Raw genomic sequence first — 24141 nt, forward strand, 5'->3', positions numbered from 1 at the left:
TACACCAAAATATCGTATAATGCTTCCAACGATCCTATTCAGGGCCGGCACAGCTTCCCCATCATCAAATGTCACCACATGCCACTGCAGTTTATGACTTATTGCATAATGACAAGGACCCAATCGATCCTACCACAGTGCCAGCAGTGTACGAAATACTCTTCATTCTAGGTCTAGGAAACAGAGTCAGCTAAAATATAAGGTACACATCCTGAAATTTTCCTACCAGGCTCAGGAAGCACCAGTACAACATATATAAAGGAAAAGCACCACAATGCTGGCTATTATGGCAACGGTTCCAGAGAATATACCATATTCCATGGACACAAAACTCAAAACTTTCAGGAATCAACGCACCAGAAAAACTCCAGATATTAAAATAAAAAATATACTGTATATACTTATGCACAATTCAACTTTTTTTGAGTAAATGTTTGAAAATTTTGCACAGGAAATAATTTCAACTTACAATCAATGGATTTATATTTATCTATTAAATCACATCACAGTTAAACAAAATGAATAAATTTCATTTTACTTCAGTGTTTATGAAATTATTTACATTGGGATTAAACTTTAAAATGCAGGGTAAACCAAAAACGAAATTAACAAGAATGAAATAGAATAACGCATGCCACATTCAAAAACAATTATTTCAGTCAACGTTTAGGCTTTCTTACAGTCTCATTCAGTTATCTGACACAAAATTGCAGTGCCTCTCTTGATCCAAAAACTTTGAGAATGAGCAGATGGAAGAGGAATGGCAATTATGAAATTTGAAGAGTGACCTGAAATATTAAAAGATTTTAAATTACTGACAATTTAATTAATTAATATATATATATATTACATAATATTTAATTCTAAAAATAAAATTATTTTACATTTTTAATTTATTACTTTTGAAAGAGGACCATCTATACCTTACACCCAGAGGAGGGCAAGCAGGCTGCCATCTCACTGTGCAGATATACACACCTACTACCAAGTAAATTGATACTACAGTTTCTGTAAATATTTGAGTGTAATTTGAGTATGCTTGCTTGTAGGTACCATCAAATGCATCTTTTACATGATGGCTGAGTAGTTATGCTGTCGGCCTACAACTCTGGATGAGCCAGGAACAAATCCAGATGAATTGAAAAATCCTAGGAATTTTCTGGGGGTGGTCTGTTCTGGATGTGTCGGGCCCCTCCCTCATTTCCCAGCCACCCTGTTATGGGCCAAGCCAAGCCCACAAATAGGCTTGTTAAAAGGCCCTCTTAGTGCCTACGGGCAGAAGAGAGCAAAAAAAAAAGAAAAAACCCTGGGAGGGGAACATAAAGCTGAAGATGAAGAGAGGGAGTGGTTTGAGGATGGCATTGTTACTACTTCATTTCTTTACTTTTATAGTTATTGCACTTTGGATGGTTTAACAAAAGAACTGCAAAATCTTGGATTTAAAATTAAAGAGCACAACATTTTCCCCATACCACACTATTCCCCACAGCTGAAGGAATGTGCCCTGTGATTACAATGGCAATCCACTCAAACATGCAGAAGCTTGTTTGCACAAAGCTTGTACATCCACAATAACATAACTGGAAGAACTGGCGTCTTTTTTGGATCCTCTTAATGTTCTTTTTGTTATAAGATGAGAACGTGAGGGTGGCAATAAGACTAACAACTTCTTTGTGATGCATACTACCCATGTATTTGGTAGACACTTAAAGGACCTGCAGATGCTATTAATTAAGCAATTAAGGTGGCTAATATATGTTGCTTCGGTAAGACAATGAGAATTAACGGCAATACCGAACGATGTCATTTTTTAATGTGTTTGTAGGAGGATACATTCATCCATCACCACCTGGCCACCCTCATTTATGGATCTTGTCAAACCCGTAATAGTTTGGTCAAAAGATCCTAAGTGTTCACAAGGTAGAAAGAGTTAAAAATGAAAAAAAAAAAAAAATGCTGAAAGATGAACTAAACCAAGAACTTGCTGATGTAGAGGTAAACACGAGAGAATACTAATTATTAGTGTGTAGTGAAACTTAATATCGATAAGTTAATCAAAATCATCAGAACTGTCTCTTCTGGGGAGAGATGAGACTACTCCACACTAGCATTGTAGAGAAATGTGAAATTTATAATAATTCCATTAATAATATGTGCATAAACAGCAGGAAGAAGGATTCCCCCTCCCTTCCTGGCTATGTATCATTTGCATTGACTGTCACTACTGTTGTGGTTTACCTCCTTCAATTGTTTATGCTATTAGTGCCTATCCTGTCATTCTTACTTACTGATGCCTCATTCCACTGTAAACTGGCTGTAGACAAAGACAGTCCATTAACTGGGCCAAAAACATTAGCATTTTTTAAATTTCACCCAACGTTATGGTAGTTCATTTGAATCAATGCAAAATTAATCTTTGAGAATCATTTCTGAAGCTTTGCCTTGATTTCATCTCTACATTTTGTAATCAATCTTAGAGGCTTATTTCAATTCCAAATCATTTTGCAGGAAGACTACATACAGAAATTACTGTATAACTATATTAAATTCACTAAATTATGCAGTAATAGTACTAAAAAAAGAAACAAAATTATCATAAAATTATTGTTTTTGTCTTTTTTTCAAATATTTATAGATAATGTAACGTACCAGTAGTAGATAATGTTCCTGCTCTCTCTGCAGTTTTATATAATGGAGCAAGATAATGCCTGTGTGACGGTTCGTAATTAATATCTGGTTCCACATGCAACACCGGAAGTGGAGGATTTATCACTCCTGGTTGGGCGTCACACAGTTTTGTTGTCAAAATGTCAAAATCAGCTGCGTCTAGAAACAGTCCATGTATGTGAACTCCATTCCGAGTTTTTGGGAGCTGTAAACATAAAATAAAACTGTTGCAAATTATCAATCATTATATATATTAATTTATAAATTTTTAAATATATTTATCAAACAGTTAATATCAGCTTCAAATAAAAAGTTTTTTAATAACAATCCACGAAACCTTTTTTTTTACAAGTGTTATGTTTGTAGTAAACTCCATAAATGCTTTCAACTTCCACCGAGGTCTGCTTCAGGTGGTGACTGACTGTGTTTCCTCCTGACCGTCGTAATGATGTCGCCAGAAATTTGAATAATTGTGCATGTCGGGTTTCACCCCTCCGACTGTCCCTGTTCAAATTCCTCGAACAAATACCTCCATGCCTGCACGATCGTTTCACCATCTTTGAAGTTGATGCAGGTGCCCCCACTGTTAGCTTTATGAATCTCCCAGGCCTCCAGGTGATGGGCACACCACCGCCTTATCAATCTTTGTTACCGACCCTGAAATATGGGCGGACTACCGGAACACCAGACTAATCAGACAAGCGTTTCGAACTGATCATATCCGTCACCTGGAAACGATCATACAGGCATGGAGGTATTTGTTTGAGGAATTCGAACAGGAACAGTCAGAGGGGTGAAATCCGACACGTGCAATTATTTACATCTCTGGCGACATCGTTACGACGGTCAGGAGGAAACATGGTCAAGCTTAGTTCACACTGGGCACAATTCGCTGGCGAAAGCGAAAAACAGAGCGAATAACTGGTGAAACATGACTCGTTTGACGGGTTATTTGCTCTGTTTTTCGCTTTCGCCAATGAATCGTGCTCAGTGTGAACTAAGCTTCAGTCACTACCTGAAGCAGACCTCGGTGGAGGTCGAAAGCGTTTGTGAAGTTTACTACGGAAACACTTGTAAAAAAAGGTTTCGTGGATTGTTATTATTCAACGCAGTGTTAAGTGGTTGGAAATCATTTTGTCTTAAAAAGTTTTTTGTTCCAAAATTTCCCAATGGGGGAAATTTGACACTACTGTCACTGTAATTTGCATATTAGGTAAGCTTGTGTAAAATCTGTAGAATTTATAAAGGGTTACAAAGAGAAGTGGATTATGAAAGCATAAGTCGTCATGCTTTCATTACTTGATAAACTTTACTATCAAAGAAGCAGCAATGCTATGTCATAATTTAAGAAGAGTGTTGCCTAATACAGAAAACAGGTAATTTTCAGTTAACAGATTGTAAAAATAAAATTAGTTTCTAACCCGATATACTTATTCAATGATACTTAAAAATGACAAATTCTTCTATATGTTGATGAATCTGGCTCCTCAAAATAGCTATTTACTGTAGCAATTACCTCAGAATCCAATGAAAATCTCTATTCCAAGCTGTTTTTTTGAGGTTAGGAACAAAAAATTACCAGGAACCAAATTTGGCAAATGAAGCAATAATTTAAAATCCAATTTGTGAATTTTGGGAATTGACAGTTGCAGAAATGTGTGCTGGTGGTTGTCCCAGTGGAAAAATGCTTTTGTTTTGGTCAAATGAGAAATTTTCTTTGATTTTTGTCAGTTAGCTGTTGCAATAGATTGATATAATACTTGCTATTTGTCATTTTCCCTTTTTTTAAGTAGTCGATGCAGATAATTCCACAAGAATCCCAAAACACCGTCACCAAACAGGTAACTGTGTTTCTGAAAGAATTACCTGTGTTACAACTTTTACAACTTACCATTTCTACTTCTTTGGGGGGGTGGAGGTTTCCATTGTTTGGACTGTTTTTTGATTTCCGGGGTATGGGTTCCATCTTTGGTTATAAATTGGTGCATAAAGTCCAGAGGCAAATCTAACATTACAAAAACCCCTTTCTTAGAATTTTTAAGTAATAAATTAAAAAAAATATATTTTTATTATTTGTAGCTTGCTTCTAAATACTTTAAGCAGTTATAGCAAAGAATGTCAATTAACTGGTCTCCTCCTTGTTTAGAAAATTTCCCAAAAAGCTCATCATAAAATAGATTACAATTAGATATGTTTCAAATCACACATTTTAAAAAATCTTAGACCTTACCTATCTGAGCATTAATTCATAGAAAGTAAAGTGGTACCTCATATTTTGAACAACTAAATTTGAATGATCTAGAGTTTGAAAGTAAAATTTCAGAGAAATTAAACCCAGAGTTTGAATGATGCTTTTATGTTCAAATTGTGCAAACAGTAAAAAAATGTGATGGCTGCATAAATGCCATTTATCGTTCTCCTAATTTGCAAGAAAACCAAGCAGCTGCATAGTGACCTTAAGAAACAGGACATCACCACTCCTCACTATGGTACAGTTAATGCAATTTTAATTTTATTATACAGTAGTGATGTATTTTATTTGTTGTTTTTGTGTTTTATAATTAAGTATTTAGAAAATTTAATTGAGTTATTTTTTACCTTAAATTATGTGTATTTGCTATTTAATTTTATCAAAATGGGTATCTTTTAGGGTTTGGAAATGGATTAATTTGTTTTCCATTATTTCTAATGGGGAAAATTGATTTGGACTTTGAATGGCTTCCTGGAAGGAATTAATTTCAAAGTACGAAGCACCACTGTATAAGAAAGCTATGTGCTGGCCAGTGGCCACATTAATTATTTTTTAACTTCAAATCTATACAAATTTAGAAATTTCTTATTAATGGGATAAGGCATTGTGACATATACAACATGACAACAAATTTATTTTAAAAATAATATTTTACAGGGACTATATCTATTAATACTGCAAGTATTAAATTACATTTAATGCAGGCAATTCATCATTTCCAGCAGCTTCTTTTAAGTATTTCGAAAATTCCACTTGAGATAAGTAAAATGCTTTTACTTGAAAATGAAAATTTAGTTGATCTATTGGCAACTTATGTTTCCTGGCATGATTTTGCAAAATTCCTGTTAAAAAACCTATAAAAAAATTAATAATGTAATAAAAAAATATAAATGAAATATTCTTAAATTAAATACAATTTTACCTTGTGGATGAAAGAAAGCTGGTAACCAGTATGAATCTAGCTTCTCATAAAAAATCCAGTGCTATAAAAAAGCATTAAAAACATTAATTTGTATCAAATTTTGTGGAAGTTAAATAACAATTCTAAATTATTAGTATAAGTTTGAAATATCTAATTAGATCTTTTAACTTATTAAATACAAGGTGGGAAAGGACTTAGATCCCTGCAACAGAATATAGGATGTACCCAAAGAATGTACATTCAGGGTTCCTACTCAATTTTTATTTTGAATTCCATGACTTTCCCTGACCAACTTTGTCCGAATTCCCTGATCCTCACATTTCTTACAGTATGGAATATCCACATAATAAAACAGCATTTTACTTACTATGAACATTGAGTACATCTATTTCCTTTTTTACACAGTTGATACGTTCCAAAGACTGTCCCAAAAAGTATAATATATACATTCTGTTGAAAAATGTTTGATAGGATCAACAACTTCAATGTAATAAAAAAATAAGCAATTTACAAATGAAACATGAGCATTTTTATTTTATCATCATTTATCATTATTATTTCTATGTAAATCTTGTAAACATAAGGAAGCACAAAATCAACAAACAGTATTCTCTGATATACAAATAGTACTGTACTGTGCTTAAAAAAGATAAACTCTTGACTTAGAAACATGTCATTTTAAAACCATTCTTTCAACAAAAAGGGTTAACGTTTGCTTTTTAAACAGCAAAATAATTTTAACAAAAATTTAAATTTAAAAATTTTCAAATAAAGCGTTTTCCCCATGTAAAAAATCGATCATGCTAACTAGTTGATATTCAAAAGTATAACATACTACAGTGTTACTACAGGTATATGATCAATATTAACAGTTTTTAAGCACTAAATTTGTCAAATTCAGTGGATTTTGGTGAATTTAGGACTTAAAAACTGTTATTTGTTACCCAACTTTATTTCTATTAAACTAATTATTAAACTATGTATCAAAGTGCAGGAAATTAATGAATTCTGTAGTCTGTTACAAAAGTATAAATTTATACCTTAAAAAATTTTTATAAAATTTTAATATACAGGAAAGAAATTGGAAGTTATGTTTTGTTACACAATAAAAATTATAACTGATAAATATTTGTAATTTATCAATTTTCACACTTTGTTCTCATTTTTTAAAATCAGCTCATTAATACCTTACCTTAAATTGAGGATGTGAATGATAATTGTGTGGGGGTTTGGAAGGATTAAAATATTTTCAAAAAATTTTAATCGATATAACATTATCAAGAGTATTGCACGTTATTTTCTCAAATTCACGATAGATCGTTTTTAAAATCTCAAAATATTTAAAATTTAAAAATGATTGATCTGGCAGTATATTATATTAGGGACTGTTTGATCTCCAGAGTTTAGAAATGCTCTCCTCAGTGTTGCATTTTATAATAATTCTTCACATAAACAATTAATGTTAGTTTTAAAAGTGGCCTGCAACTGTCAGTAAAAGTGAACCTTTGTATTAACTATCAAAATGTTAAAACTAAATTTTCAAAAAAATTAAAACAATTTGATGTGATTTCAAGTTCTGATTTTGAATGATTTTAAAAAATATTTTTACAATTCAATAGAACAATAAGTATGACTTATTAAAATTAATTCATTATATGCAATTTGCAAAGTTCAGCACTAAGCACCCCAGAAAAATTTTCAGTGTTTTTGGAAGATAGTTTTGATGATATCAGATAAGGAAAGCAGTTATGCACATATGAAAGATACAAAACTTTTATAAAAGATGAATTTGTACATCTAGTGATGTCCTCTAATACTAAAAATGTTTTGATAGAAAAACAGATTCTGCTATATTCGTAATAAAGGTTGCAGCATTACTTCTTGCCATCTGCAGATGGCTACACTTGGTCAGCCATATTCCATATTCTGCAAACGAAATCAACAAGGCAGCTAAGCAGACAGATTTCCCGACTTTCCCTGACTTATTCCGAACACTAGTGAAAATTCCTGATTATCCAGGTGTGTAGGAACCTGTGTAACATTGAGCACATTATGTAACATGCAAAACTCTGTAACCATTTGATGTAAGTCAATAAAATCTTTCAGCAAGCAATTACTTGTTAAATTCTGATCCTAAATGATGTGTCACATGACTCCTTCCCATTTACAGTTTTGGAGTTGCATTCAATATGGCCGCTGTCATTTTGATGGCGGCCATGAGTGTAAAACACATCAATCTGTTTTCCCCTTGGTCTAATGTGTTCCTGACAGAAGCGAATTACCTTTCGGTACATTCTATATTATGTAGCAGGGGTGTTAAGTGACTTTCTTTTCCACCATGTAGATTAAAATAAAGTAACTGCAGAAATATGAAATATAAATCTTTACTAACTATTGTAATTTTCTATTTTAAATTAATAATATTAGATGACATGGATTACAGACTTTTTTACCATTTTTATGTCATACTATAATTCTAACTTAGTTTGTAATAAATGCTTATCATTGTAATGAAATAATTAAAATTATTTACCTTGTAAAATTCCATTCTCAACACTAAATCATTGATCCAACTTCCAAGCGATTTCATTGATAAATAAGATGACTTTGACCAAAGATGCGGAACCTAACGAAATATTACAAATGAAAAACAATCTATTCATTATATGATAAATAGTATCCTATTTTATATAGAGTTGTATTTATAGAAATTCTCATAATTACTAGTGATGTAACAAATATTCGGTTACTATTCGGTATTTGGCCTATTCAGCCTATTTTTCACTATTCGGCCGAATACTGAATACCTAAAAACAGGAGTAATAAGTAACAAAAACACAGTAAATTAATCATTTTGGTATTTAGATTTAATGTTATTGAGTTAATGTTGTTTGTTTATATTTATTTATAACTTGTAACATGCACAAAATAAAAAAGAAAATAATATTAATCACATGTATTCACAATTTATAATTACCAAGATCAGCACACGTACACACCTATCGTTGGAGAATCCTTGCACATTTGAGGATCTGACCCTGCCTATCCTTCTTTTTAAGCGCTTGTCTTTGCTCTTCCCTTTCTCTTTTCTCTATCACTCTAGTCCACGTATGCCTATGTATATATCATAATATGCGCTCACGATACTTTCGATTCGTCACTTTTCCATCATAGAGTTCCCATTTTACAATTATGTGACTCAGCCTGATGATAACAGAGAAAAGAGACAGATAGGACATCGGTATAAATCACAGTTATGATTTCACAGATTCGAGACAGCTTGATAGCCCGAACGGCCCCAGGCTTTCGCCCGTGCACGCTAAGTGACTTTCATTACAAGCATTTAGCTTTCCGAAGTCTATGACAACAATTGTTTGGCATTGATGGCCACGAATTTCGTGCCAATAAGCTGCCTCGACTTGTTAAATTATGTCATCAACTCAATTTCATATTTATTTTCACATTTTCACTTTGCGGTCCTTCTCTGTTCTTTTTCCGTTATTTACACGTGTAGGTCATTTCGTTGTTATCCACATTTGATATCATCATTTATCACATACTTCCATGACACTCTTGTCTCTCCACTACAACTGCCAAGAATTAACTCAATTGGCGAAGCATAGTGACAGCGGGCCAATAGAGAGCAGGATCCTTGCCATAATGTGGTTTGCGCGCCAATTTTCGTACGTGCGTTAATCAAGCCGAATAGTTTGGCCAAATAGTCGAATTTATTTGTAATCATTTGTAATTATGAGAATTTCTATGTTTTATTAATTTTATACTGTATGGCATTTATCACAGATTTCATTTATAAGATTTTTTTTATTGATTTGTCATGTGAGACACAATCTGTTTAAATCTTTATCTTTTAAACACACACAGTAAAGATAGAGTTCTTGTCCAAATAGAATAAACTCATAATAACAATTACAGTTAAGCACCTTCTAATATAAAAACTGTAGATTTTTTTAAACTTCAAATACCTGATTATTTAAGAATGCTTTGTAAATGTCTTCAAGATTTTCACTCATAACCACAAAACCTCTGATGGCTTTTTGAAATAATTTCAAAGAGCTCTGCAAATAACAAATTTGATTAGTTTTGGGTAGGTTACATGATCCTTGGAATTTTGATGATAGAGTTTGTGTGGATTAGTCTCAGCACAAACCTTTAATAATCAGCAAAGGGAGATGCATCTCAAAGGTTTGTGAAAATTAAAGTTAAAAAATTTCAAGTAATTTATGAGTAAGTTTTGCAGAACATTTTGAAGACAGTGTTGTTTGGCTGCAGTGTGCCTCACTTGTTTACAGGCCTGACAGTTCGTGTCTCCACAAGTGAACTTTAAATCAATGCAATTTTTACATAAAACAAGCAATTATTTATAGTGACATTGTCACAATGCAGGGCTGAAATTTTTAATCATATTTTTAACGTATTTAATTTAAAATATATGTTCCTCACCTCAAATCAGTAGTGGCTTGCCCTGTACACCATACTTTCCTGTTAGCAATAGAGTCATGCCAGTTATCTAACACCTTTCAGGGGAAAATTTTTGAATTGAAATAACATGATTTCCAGTTTGCATTGGAAGTTCATATATAGTTAATCGGGTCCTTCTTCCCTTAAGCTTTCTATATCATAGCTTAACTTTCATCTATCCAACTCTGTTCTCAAGATTAAGAAAGGACTGGCAATAGATGCATGACAGTGGGAATATACAGATCTATAATTTTTTCAAATTGCAGCCCAATAATTTAAATTATGAGGGTTTCTATGTTTTGTCTATTTATTTTCTATGAAAAATGCATATTTTTCTCTTCCTTAAAAATCTGTTTTCAAAGTTAATTTTTAAATTTAAATAATCATTTTGTAGTTTGAGTTTGCTATTATTATGTTATAACTTAATTTTTGGTGTGTTTGACATGATATTAGTAATTTAGTTAAATAAATTCACAAAAATTTAGTTATAATTGCTTAAAATGTGAAATTATTCACAATATTTTTACACTCCTAAATGTAAAAAACTTATTTTAACATAGGGCAATTCTGAAAACAAATTTTCAAAAAGAAAATGCACAGTTTTAATAAAAAATAGACAAAATGTGTATAAAATCTTGTAATTTACAATTATTTTATGTAAAATTTGCATTGATTTAAAAAAGTTTATGAGACATGAACCAGGAATCTTATAAATGATTAAAGCACGCTGTTGCCAAACTACATTGTTTAATAAAATGTTCTGCAAAACCTACAAGTTCTTCAGTATTTTTAACTTTTCACAAAAATGTTCGAGAAGTATGCTTTCACCTTTTGCTCATTATTAAAGGTTTGTACAGAGACTTATTTACACAAACATTTTTGAAATCCCCGTGGACAAACTCCATAACCTCCCCTTATTAAATAATAAAATCAAATGTATCATTAATTTTCAGTCTAGAAACCCAATGTTAGAATAATGTTAAATAGACATAAGAGTTGTATTTATAGAAACTTGAATTTGAACAGATTCAAGTTGTATATATATCAATACATCTTTATTATGTAATAATTTAACATGATGTTTATTTTGTAAATTTTTCATCCAATGGAGATTATTATTATTATTAAACAAAAAATTAAAGACAGTCTGCCCAAAAAGGGGCCACCATTTATTTTTTGTGTTCCAGACTTCACATTCACGGCGACAGACCTTCCTTTATAGGCTACATGCCGCCAGAATTTAAAAAATAGTCCTTTAAAAAAACACAATTACATCCAATTAAAAAAATATTTTTAAAAAAGGAACTGGTGTTATACAGACGTCTTGCTTTCCATTCTTCCTATGGGGTGTTTCTGCTTTTATCTACTGGAACAAGCGCTGAAAATGCAGATTTCAGAAACTTCCCCCTGGTGATGATACATTCCAATTTTTTTTCTTTTGTAAATTTTTCGTCCAATGGAGATTATTATTATTAAACAAAAAATTTTTTAGGCAGACTGTCTTTAATTTTTTGTTTAATGATGTTTATGTCAATTTAATGTCACTGACTAGTTTCATCTGAGTATATACCATAAATGTACAAAATTAGAATGAAATACTATACAAATTATCTAACACAAATATACATATAAATGTAGTTAAAAGCTAAAATTATAATTTAATAATTAAAAAAATTTTGTCGTCAAAATTCCAGACGTAAAAAATCAAAGATTCTAGACAAATCTTAAATATAAATACAATAATGTATNTAAGGGAAAGTTAAGGTCTGTCTTTGATGTTGTTCGTTCGATTGGAGACTGCCCCGAGAGGGGAAGGAGGATGGCTTTTATACGTTTTGTGGTGGGAAAATTCGTCAGGTGACCAATTGTTTTAGCAGGTGTGGGGTTAAAGTTGGTGTTAGAATGACAACATTATTTTGCATGAAGCATCTTTGTCAAAATAAACATTTTTCAAATGAAAATGTTATAAATATTTATGTTTTATCAAATTCTCTTTTATAACAAAAGTAATTTAAAAGTTAAATCAAATGTTTTGCGGCAGTGTGATAAAAAACAGTCCTCTCCAGATGCAATGCAAATCTCAAATACCAGTCCTCCACTGGCTGAAAGCCAAAAAGGTCCAAATGCCCATAAGTCCAAAAAGCATTTGATTGGAGGGGAAATTCCATTTTGACATTAGGTTATACTAAACGATGTTTGGTAATTTGTTACATAATCTTGTCAAAAAATAAATAAAAAATTAAATTTTGAAATTCTATTATTGTTTGGTTATAATTGAATTCTATTATCATTTGGTTATGGTGAAAACTCACACTGTGATTACCTCTGAAATTCTCCTGTAAAACTACGTTTTAAAATAAATTGAACCCCATTTTGGTGAGCACCTCACTTAAGTGGTCGATTTGAGTGTGTCCTAAAGTGACATTTATTCTAATTTACATGGCAAACAAAATGGGAAGATTTTGTGTTCCCAAACAAATCAAAATGTGAAGCTCTGGATGACAGGTCTGAACCCCTCACTAAAATTCATGTTAAAATATTTTTTTGAAGAGAAAAACAGGAGATAGAAATTTTTTGTATGAAAAACACAATGCAAACATAAATAGTAGAATTTAAGTCCTAAGATCAACATTTCCAGTTTGGATAGAATTGATTCTTGTCGTTTCCATTGATTTTGACTTCTCCCATAATTTTACTTGAGATCTTGTTACATTTAGCAACGAGTGACCAACCATTTAGAAAACAAGAACAAGAAAAAGCAACCAATCAAAATGGGCAATCAGGGACAGAAAATAATGACAATCCCAAATTTCAAGGATGTGATAGCTTCTCCCGAAAATTCCAAGTGTCAGACCATTTATCATGTGTGCATTTCATGCCTGTCTTTGTCTCAGTCTACTGTCCTTGGATTGACATCTTCCCATCACTAGAAGTAGGCTGCATCATCCTGGAGCCATTGAAGGAACTCTCACTTGTGAACCAGGGACACTCCTTCATTTGAGACTATCTTGGAAAAGAGAGGAAGACCCAAAGACCATAGATTTTCCACCAACTTTAAACTTTTAAGATGGCATAAATCTCATAAGCTCCTTTAATGTCAAATAAATGGCTTCTTGTAATCATAGTCTATCTTAATGCCATTCACATCCACATATAATCCTAACGTCTGCTTTGTCTGTCCTGACCTCTGATGCCTCAATCATTTAAGACTGTGTGCATTGTATCTTTGCAAACATATTAAGAATTGTATATAGATATATAAATAAATTAATCAAATAAGATATTTTCACAAATTTTGAATTTCTTTAATTTAAAAACTGTTCCAAATTTATAACTAGAAAAATTTTTTTAATATGAAATATACAGGGTGTCCCAAATTAGACTTGACATTTCCCAGCTGGCTATAGCAAAAATTATTCATCAGAAAGTCATGAAAGTTTGGGAATGCCTTAATGAAATAATGGGAATTTTTTCTAGAGTAAATTTTAAGCTGAAATAGTGGCATATTGGCCTGCAAGATCCTCAGACTTGAATCAATGCGATTTTTGGCTCTGGGGCTATCTCAAAGACTTGGTATATAAAGACTTGGACCATCATCCCATAATATCACTGTCATATCTTAAAGACAGCATTGAATGTCACATGCATAACATTCCAAAATATACACTGCATGCAACTGTTGAACATGCTGTTTTATGCTTTCAGATGGTAGCAGACAATGGTGGCCAACACGTTTTGAACACATTTCGTTCACTTTACACAGATAACTTGTGTAGTTAAGTGTTATGTTCTGTATAAAGCTATAATAAGTCCAGTTGTGTGCGATGACATTTGATGATAGGGAAGCTGTGTTTCCATAAAAATTATAAATAAATACTGGAAATGACAAAAATAAGCAGTTTATTTATTTTAATTCTAAAATAGATACATTGACATGTATTTAGATTTTAGAAAATACAAGGGAAGTGGCACTTCCACAGCTTCCATAGACTGCACACCACTGAATAAGTTCTCTAGTAGTGGTTTTTGAGCTAATTTCTTTTTTGCTCTAGAAAAAATTCCCATTTTCATTAAAGCATTCCCAAACTTTCATGACTTTCTGATGAATAATTTTTGCTGTAGCAGCTGGGAAATGTCAAGTCTAATTTGGGACATCCTGTATGTATAAAATGTACTGGTAATCATAATATAGAAACTATTGATGAAATAATTACCTTTTGTGACTGTATTTTGAAACCGTCGTATTCCAGCTTGTCATCTAATTTTTCTAGAATGTCATTTGCCATTTGAAAGATCACTTCATCGTCGTATTTTCCAATTCCGGCAACCTGACTTTTAGGTTGTACTTCCAAAATCGTTGAAATTAACTTGGTAGTTTCATTTACCTGTAAAAATTATTTAAAAATATGAAACTAATGCAATGTAAAATTCAAATTTATTTGACATTTACATTAAAAAATTTATTGTATGAAATCTTTTAACATAAATGAATTCCTTCAAATGAATTCTTGTTTAAATACTGATATTTCCAAATCTTATAATGTTGTGAGCCGCCGGGGGTTTGGGAATTTCCTCTCCTTTCCGGTGACCTACTTTCTTGTCAAGGATGGCGTTTATGTTTTCTTACGTGTTACGCGAGTGGAGGAGAGTCGCAGGGGTCGACGATAAGACATTGGCAGAATCGAGTAATGACACCATTTAAAAACAAAACAAAACTTTATTTAACTCGCTAACTAAACAAAAAATTTACAAAACTCCTTCGACTTCGCGGATGAGAGAGAGAGTTTATAATAATATTTCATACCTCTAGGATGATATCGGATGGATACTCTGGCTTCAATCGTTCGGATAGGTGGTGCAAGGTGTGGCACCAGGTCTTCCAATTAAGGCCGTACAGTAGGTATAAGGGAAAGTTAAGGTCTGTCTTTGATGTTGTTCGTTCGATTGGAGACTGCCCCGAGAGGGGAAGGAGGATGGCTTTTATACGTTTTGTGGTGGGAAAATTCGTCAGGTGACCAATTGTTTTAGCAGGTGTGGGGTTAAAGTTGGTGTTAGAATGACAACATTATGACAAATTTTGCTGGTAATTGTAAACTATACACGGTTTGATCGTGAGAATGTTTATAGTTAAATAGAAAGAGTTAAAATTTCTCATGCACTCTATATTTCGTTTCTGTAGGTCCAAATTCCTTTAGTTAAAGGAATTTATTATAAATTTAAAGTATTAACTTCCTTTATGAAATTATATGAACTTCGAATTTCACAATGTATTGAATTTACAAGTATTGATACAATGAATTAAAATGAACATAGGAAAGTACCCTTCCCTTAGTCATGAGAGACATGATGAGAGCTGAGAGCACAACCTGTTTAGCCATCCATAGTTACAGCAATGCTAAAGAGTGATGTTACTATTAGCAAGTAACAATATGGCAGATTTTCTATAACAGAAAGTGCCTCAGAAGGCAGAAAACACTGCAACAACTCGATAATCAGTCACTTGATTTTAATAAAACTTGTTTTGTTTTTATTCTCATTTTGGTATAGGATTCTTACAAATGTGGTGGTGTTTTGTGTCATTTTTCTCTGTATTTACAGTAGAGCGTCGTTTATCCGAATCAATTGGGGACTGAGGTTGTTCGGATAACTTATTTTTCGGATAACCGATTATGTACGAAAAATATATTAACCTATCCCGTGTTGAAATTTTTCTCCGTCGCGTGTCGCTTTGTGTTGAATTTTCGTCTATGTTAAGCCTAATGTATACTTTTTAAAATAATAATCATGGCTATTGTATCATTAAAAATTATTTCTTTATTTCTTACAAACAAAATAAATATATTGAAAACTATAAAAACAAAAAAATATACTTTAGAGATGATCTAGTATCAAAAACGTTCGATTCGGCACAACACACAATCCTCAGAAAAACATCACACAAAAGTGCTAGTGCTGCCAGCTAAAAAACACACACCAACAAAAAAATATACTGGAGTAGCCCAAGATATAGCCAAAGATTGCAGCGCCACAGCACAAGCAAAAATTTAAATTTGCTGACTGGAATGCTTTCGGATAACCGACTTTTGGATAAACGACGCTCTACTGTAATAACAACCAACCAATCAAACAAACTCAGAGTTTTGATAGTATCCTATATAAATGTAATAAAAAAATTGAAAAGCAATTTAGTATTTTATTTCTTATAATTATAGCTTAAACCATTGTTAAGAAAATAAATCTGCTTTGGAAAAAGTTTTTTAGAAGAATTAATGCTGTTTATTCATTTATAATGTAGTGGTGTGTCTATCAGTTTATAATAAAAACTAAAACATTCTGTCATCTCAGACTAAATAATTAGTAAATTAATATGTTTTTAATATCTTACTGTTTACCTGATAACTTATATTTGCATTTTCATGCATGCCAAATATTTCTGGTTTGTCAATCAATGGTAAGCTATCGATGTAAGCTCGATATTCATCGAGTGACATTGCTTCTGGAGCATAATATATACCTATAAAATAAAATTTATAATCTTAATATGTTCCATTTAAATATAAAATTTTGTCATAATTATAATTAATTTCATTGTGAGAATAATTATTCAAAATTACCTGGATTGCATAATTTATAAAAATGAGATATCAGATCAGCAAAAAAGTAAATTTGAAAATTCAAACTGTTAAAATGATGTATCAAACCTATGTTTTTATAACTAATCTTAATATTTGCTGAATTTTAGTCTGTACATTCATATTATGTGCTTTTGACATAATGTCATAGTAACTACTACCATAAATATATTTTTATTAGTCATAAATACACCAAACTCTCAATTATCTGTGCTAATTAGTGCTCGAAAAATCCAAAATTGCCCTCTAAACTATAAAAAAAACTGTTCGGAGGTTTCAAATGAACTACAGCAAATATTAAAAAATATCTTTTCCTCTTTGCGGCAAAATGTTTATTAATGGAACAAATGTTTTTGGCCTGATTTATAGGCCCATTTTGGGTCTGCCACCTTAATAAAGGTTATATTTTTTGATATTTGCAACCAGTTACAGTTTTGTCTTACATTTTCTTGTATATATACAGCTCAATTTTGTTATAACGTGATACAAGTGCAAGTCCCAAGTTTCATAAGCCAAAATGTATATTTGATCAATAAACATCAAATATAGATTTCTTCTATTTTCAAAAATATCATGTAGAAATTTAAATTTTATATTTCTCTGTATAATTATTACATTTTTTCAAAATTACTGTATTTTAATTTTAGAACTAATAGGATATTTTTCCAAATCTGTTGTTTACAACACCAGTTTTGCCTACTGCAAAATAATAATCCAAGGCCTCACTTCCATTTCTTAGAATTGACAGTTGAGGGACGAAAGAAAAGCCAAACATTGCTTACAATACTTTTTCATTTTACTGTAATTCTAATATTTTGATAATGCATGGTTAATTGGGAGGTTGGCATATTTTAAATTGGTATTTTCATCTTTTTTTAATTAAATGAATTCAATTTAGAATAAGAGAATATGTAACATGTTTATCAAAAAACTGCTAATTAGTTCAGGTTTGATAAATGTTTTTGGGCTGCAATATGAAAAAATTGTACATCTATAAATCCCCACTGTCTGTCTGTCTATTTGTCTTTCCTTAAACTTGAGAACAGTGTTAAATAAATGAAATTACAAACCAGATATGGAAAGCTTAGGAGCAGGAGGTCCCAATTAATGATCTCCTGATGCAAACTGGAAGTCATGTTATTTCAATTCAAAAATTTTTCCCCAAAACAAGTTGGATAGATGACCGGCACAACTCCATTGCCAACAAAAAAGTATGATGTACAGGGTAAAAACACTACAGTACTAATTTGAAGTGGAGAGCATATATTTTAAATTAAATAAATTAAAAATATGATTTAAACTTGCAACCTAGCATCATGGTAATGTCACAATAAATAATTGTTTCAAATAGAATTATTGGGCAAAAATTAAATCCCTTAAGATTTAATTTCAAATTTTTTGTATTTATTCTGAAGTAGAAATCCCTCTTAGAGTATCACAGTTATTAAAACTTAGTGATAATTTCATTCATAATTCACATTTGTTTTTTTTAACTTTATAATTTGCAATAATTTTAAAATAACTCAATAAATTAAGTTATTTAAAAATTTTTATAGCCTTAAAACAACTTAAAGCATTCTTCATTGAATTAGAAATTTAAAATAATTTAAAAATTGATTGTTTATAAGATTAAAATGTAACAATTTACCTGAAGCAGAATATTTGTAACCCTGTCGAAGAATGTCTGGGGAAAAGAAACCTTTTAAGACAGTTTTTAAGCATCTTAAATCCCACATATCCATGATTCGTCCACCGTAAGTTATCTAAATAAAAGAGAATAATTTTTTTAATAAAGAAATGTTAAATATTATCGTAAAAGTATATTACAATTTAAGTTTCGATAATTATTTTGATTTTACCAACTCTATTTATTGTTTTATACTTATAAATAAAGTCGATATAATCAAAATTAATAAAATCAATTATATTTGAAAAGGAATTTCTCTTTCCTGAATTTAAAATAAAAAATTTTGTCATTTCTAAATCCTGAAAATTGAAACTGTATATTACTGTATTATGTAATACTTCTTACACAAATATCTCTAAACTGAAAAAACGTAAAATATGGTTTATATTCTATATTACAAACATTCCTTTATTTCTATATGAATTTGAAATTTTATTGTTAAAGTCACATATTAACATACTACACCAGTGGCAAGTTATCCTATGGACAAAAAGGACAATTGCCTGGGATCCCCACCAACAGGGGGCCCAAACTGGGCCACCAGTGGCAGAGTGGATAAAACCACTGAACAATGCACTGGCCATGTGGAGTTTTCTGGGTTTTCTTCACATTAGTAACACCTAAATAAGGACCAGTTTTCCATAGAAGACCTCCCAGAAGGCATTCCCCTTAGACAAGTGTCATGTTGCCATAATTGAATAAAAACAAAACCAACCCAAACCAATCTTTTATAAAAACATTTTTCCAAAAAAAAAAAAATGTCAGAAGTCAACATTACACATGGGGACCCCTAATTCATCTTTGCCAGGACCCCATGAAGCTATACATATCATTGTATTGCACCTTTATGAAGGAGGATTGATATTTATTTTGGCAAAACTTATTTATAAATTTCGTTGTCTGCAGGATAATGAAAATTATCTTTAAATGTTGGATTAGTACAGAACTACTATAAAATTATTATTAGGGTCTGGTTATTGGACTGCAATTTTCAAAAATTGTAGATCTATAAATTCCCACTGGCATCATCCATCTGTCCTTCCTTAATCTCAAGAATGGAGTAAGATAGATAAAAGTCTAGACCAGTTATGGAAAGCTTCCTAGAGGCAGAAAACCCTAATTAACTAACTATATATGTGTGAGGCTCTGGACAGGTCCAAACCATCACTAAAATTCGCGTTAAAATAATTGTTTTAGAGAAAAAAATATATAATAGTTACAAATAGATTTTTATTTTATGAAAACGTGACGCTAACTTTTAAACAATAGAAGAATGTAAGTCCATCAACCATTTCCGATTGGAGATCAAATTAAACTTTGATTTTGACCTCTCCCGCGCCCCGAAAGGTTTTGAATTGTCATCAGATGATGAGGAGAGACCAATCGGAAAGGGGAATCTGAGAGAAAACAGATAAAACCCCGGAAATTCAAGGATGCAACGGCTTCTTCTCCCGAAAGTTCCAAGTGACGGATCTGTTGTTGTGTGTGTGTCTCGCACCCATCTTTGTCTCCATCTCCCGACCTCGAATCGACATCTTTCCATCAATGGACATCGACTGCATTGTCCCGGAGTCGTTGAGACGTGATGGAAGGGTTCATTCGCGAACAAGGGACACTCCTTCAAAATGGGACTATCTTGGAAAGGAGAGGAAGACCCAGAGGCCGCAGCCGCCGCAGAACTTCCAAGATCGCGGAAATCTTGTAAGCTTCTTTTGTGTTTAATAAATGGTTGTGTTGTCTGTAAACGAAGCATCTATCTCTGACTCAACTGCTTCCACATGTCGTTGATTGTTACCGCTCAGCAATCCAAATGGCAAAAGAGACGATGACGATATATATCACATATTATTGTTCACAGAGTTTTTTCTCCCCCGTTTGGCCCCCACATATGAACTTTTGATCTTCTGATTTGGGCCAAAAGTCATGTTATTTCAATTAAAAAATTTTCTCCTGAATGAAGACTGACAGACAACAGCATGCTCTAATGTTAACAGAAATAGTATGATGTTCAGGGACAAGGAATTACTAAAATTGAGTGTGTTCTGATGAAAAATTTCAGCCTGGCATTGTGACAATGTCACAATAAATAACTGCTCAATTTATTTGTTGTTCTTTTAAGTTTTTTTGCTTCAAGTTATAAAAATTCACTATTCTTTTCTCAACCTTTTTTTTATTATGATGTCATAAAGAGTTAACAACAGCTGTACTTATTTTCTCAAAAAATAAGAAATTTTTTCATTTTTTTTGCTCTTTCCACCCTGAGGGCACCAAGAAGGTCTTTTTAAATTATATGAACTGTGGATTTGGCCAGATCCACAATAGGAACAGTCACACAGTATGTCTACCCTATTTGTGTGTGAGCATTCATTGATTCACATCCACTTCTTTTGATGTGCTTTTGTGCACACATGCTGTTATTTATTCTTTTGCAACCATGTTCTTTCTTATGTTTCATACACAAGTTCTAAATTTCCAAATGCACCAGAAATGTGTATTCTTATGTGCTCACTCACAAAATGATAGCAAATGCAATTTTTGATTATATGTTTCTTCATGAAGATTTCCTCCCCATTTGTAACTTAGTAAATTCTTTTAGTCTAGAAGTTTTTAAAAATCAAAGTTAATTTGAATTTCCGTCAGATGAATAAATTACTTTTTACAAAATTAAAAGACAAAGTCGTTCTAAAAATATATATTTCAGACGATTACCATTTTTACAAAGTGTTCTAGAACAAAGTACAGACAGCTGGACCTTCCTTTTTAGGCTACACAACTGCCTATATTTAAAAAGTTCCTTAAAAACACAAAAAAACCAATAAATATTAAGAAAAAATCTTCTTTAAAATTGGAATGATAAATCTTACGACGTCTTGCTTTGTTCTAGAACACTTTGTAAAAATGGTAATCGTCTGAAATATATATTTTTAGAACGACTTTGTCTTTTAATTTTGTAAAAAAATCAAAGTTAAGTTAAAAATTTATTTCTGAATCTTAAACTGATGTCTCATATTTTGAAATCATGGGGAAGAATTATAGAAATTAAGTTTTCTTGCTGTATTTTAAAATAATTTCCTCTGCAAAATCAGATATTCTTGTTATTTTCTACCTTTTTGCAACTTAAAGAATCTCATCCAAAATTTCAATTTTGTGTTCAGTCTCACCAGTTTTGACATTGTATTCTTTTGATTTAGAATATATATGGCTGAAAACTGCAGTTTCTGTCTTTGTATGACACACGCAAACTTACCCACATCTTTTGTAACCAAGTAGTGCACAAGTTCTCCCAGTACTGTCAACATGCAGTGCACACATGTTACACATAAACACAAGGTGAGTAGATCCAGTGAAAGATAAGGCCAACCATATCTGGTACAGACCACTCCCAAAAAATTCCTGCTGTTTCTAACCATGGTTCATATCCGAGACCTTTAGAGCAGCAGACCAATGCCCTAACTGCTTTGGCCATCCAGCAATTCATAAAAATAGAAATTTATGCTTTAATATAACAGATTTTTCCAATAATATATGGCAGGGGTGGCGAACCATTTTGAGCCCGCATGCCATACTGTAAGCATACTTAGCTTTAAAGATGTTTATGTGGGCCAAAGTTTTAAACTTCGAATAACTATATTTAAATAAATTAAACAAAAATGCTTTAATTAGAATAAATGAAACAATGATTGAAAAAGACAAACGAGAAATCAAAATTGTACGATACGTTACGATGATTTCTCCTTACGTGCCACTTTGGGCACGCATGCCATAGGTTCGCCACCCCTGATATAGGGCATAAAAGTGTATAATTTTAAATTGAGATTTTTAATATTTTTTTGTTAAATTTGACAGACTTTCCTCTCTCCTTTTTTTAAATAAAAATTCAAATGATTATATACTTGAATTTATAACTAAGCTGAATTTTACTATAAATACAAAAAATTAACAGAATATTTTAATTAATAAAAATATTCTGTTTTCATTATTTTATTGTAACAAACATTTTAAAATTAGAAAATTAAAATTTTTTAATTTTAAAATAATATAAATATTTTGCAAAGAAAATAAATGGTGCATATGTGGCTTTATAATACTTTTTTCAGATTTTCAAGTAATATTTTACTCGAATTACACAGAAATTGTTATTTAGTAAGTTCTATAATAAGATACAAGTAACCCTCGGTTTATGCCTGTTCAATTTACGCCGATTCACAATAACGCCGCTGCACAATTCGTGATTTTGCTGTGTAATTCCCCAATTTTCCCTATGCCAGACTGATTTTCGTTTCAGTGTTGACATATTTACTGAGCCGCAACATGTACATTCGTTAAAACAAAGATTTTTATTGAATATATTTATTTTTTCTGTTTAATATTATTGGGTATGTATACATTTGTATTAAATTAATATTAAAATACTAAACGTTTAGGTACCCACGAGTCAAGTTATCAAACTTAATAGTCCAATAAATGGCGTCCGAATCCATAGCGCCATTGAATTTATCCCGTCCTTTCGACTATGGAAAGTTTGACGATTGAACTTTGTGAGTTAGACAATGATTGGGAGCGAAGTGCGAATGTAAAAAGGAGCATAGTCGCATCCATTCGACCATATTCCGAAATTCTCAATGAAAGAAAACAAAAATGTAAACAATTAAAGATGGATACTTTTTCTGAAAAATGTAAGAGATCTGAAACTAAAATTTTTAATAAAAACATTTAACTTTATTTTATGATAAAATACATTTTAAAAATTAAATTTATTTGTACTTTGTATTACATTGTATTAATAAGCAAAATTATTTGCGTATTTTTCACTTATGTGGAACCTAACCCTATACCTCAGTGTAAATATGGGTTCGTTTTACGCCGATTCGATTTGCGCCGGCTTTTGTAGGAACGGAACTGCGGCGTAAACCGAGGGCTACCTGTATTTAGTTTTATGTAATTAAAATGAAAATAATAAAAAAAATTACCTCTCCAGTTAAATATTCCAGAGCATCCCAATGAATAATGCCATCTTTGCATATGACTTTTAGCATTTCTATTGCACAAGTGCAGTCGTTATCACTAAATTCATACTAAATAAAATAAAAACATTTAAATTACAAAAATTAATAATAAAATACTATACAAGAGTGTAAAAAGCAACTACAGGATGAAAAAACAAATGCTACAAATTTTAGAAGTCAAAAGCTGTTTTGGTAAAATGCTTTTCAGAACCACTGTCTTGTTATCAGATCCTGTTATAATGTAAATTAAAGAATTTGATATAGCAATGAATGAAAAATGTAAAACTCGAATACAATAAAATGAACTAAAAAAAAAAATCACAATGACAAGAACTGATATGGATATTGTGTGATGGTGTTAGAGTCCAGATGAGGGTGATGAAATTTTAACCTTATGGAGAAAAGGTTAGATCTGACACATAAAATACGACTCACATCAACCATTAAACACTGTGAATATGATTAGCACGTGAGCTGAATGATATGATTAGAACATT

General features: G+C 31.6%; 1 protein-coding gene across 1 annotated transcript in view; it reads right to left on the reverse strand.

Moving 5' to 3' along the window:
- Window positions 1–470: 470 nt before the first annotated feature.
- Window positions 471–24141, reverse strand: part of LOC111620924 (dynein heavy chain 6, axonemal-like) — an 81590-nt gene continuing 57919 nt past the window's right edge. The window contains exons 10-19 of the mRNA XM_023362952.1: window positions 23609–23713; window positions 18600–18714; window positions 16712–16833; window positions 14534–14704; window positions 9824–9973; window positions 8374–8466; window positions 5841–5901; window positions 5612–5772; window positions 2650–2872; window positions 471–788 (exon numbers count right to left, since the gene is read on the reverse strand). Coding sequence (XP_023218720.1) covers window positions 685–788; window positions 2650–2872; window positions 5612–5772; window positions 5841–5901; window positions 8374–8466; window positions 9824–9973; window positions 14534–14704; window positions 16712–16833; window positions 18600–18714; window positions 23609–23713 — 1305 coding nt within the window. The 3' untranslated portion in view covers window positions 471–684. The remainder of the gene's footprint in view (window positions 789–2649; window positions 2873–5611; window positions 5773–5840; window positions 5902–8373; window positions 8467–9823; window positions 9974–14533; window positions 14705–16711; window positions 16834–18599; window positions 18715–23608; window positions 23714–24141) is intronic.

This window comes from Centruroides sculpturatus, unplaced genomic scaffold (assembly GCF_000671375.1).
Source record: "Centruroides sculpturatus isolate CEXI.00-Female unplaced genomic scaffold, Cexi_2.0 scaffold17, whole genome shotgun sequence".
Taxonomy (NCBI): domain Eukaryota; kingdom Metazoa; phylum Arthropoda; class Arachnida; order Scorpiones; family Buthidae; genus Centruroides; species Centruroides sculpturatus.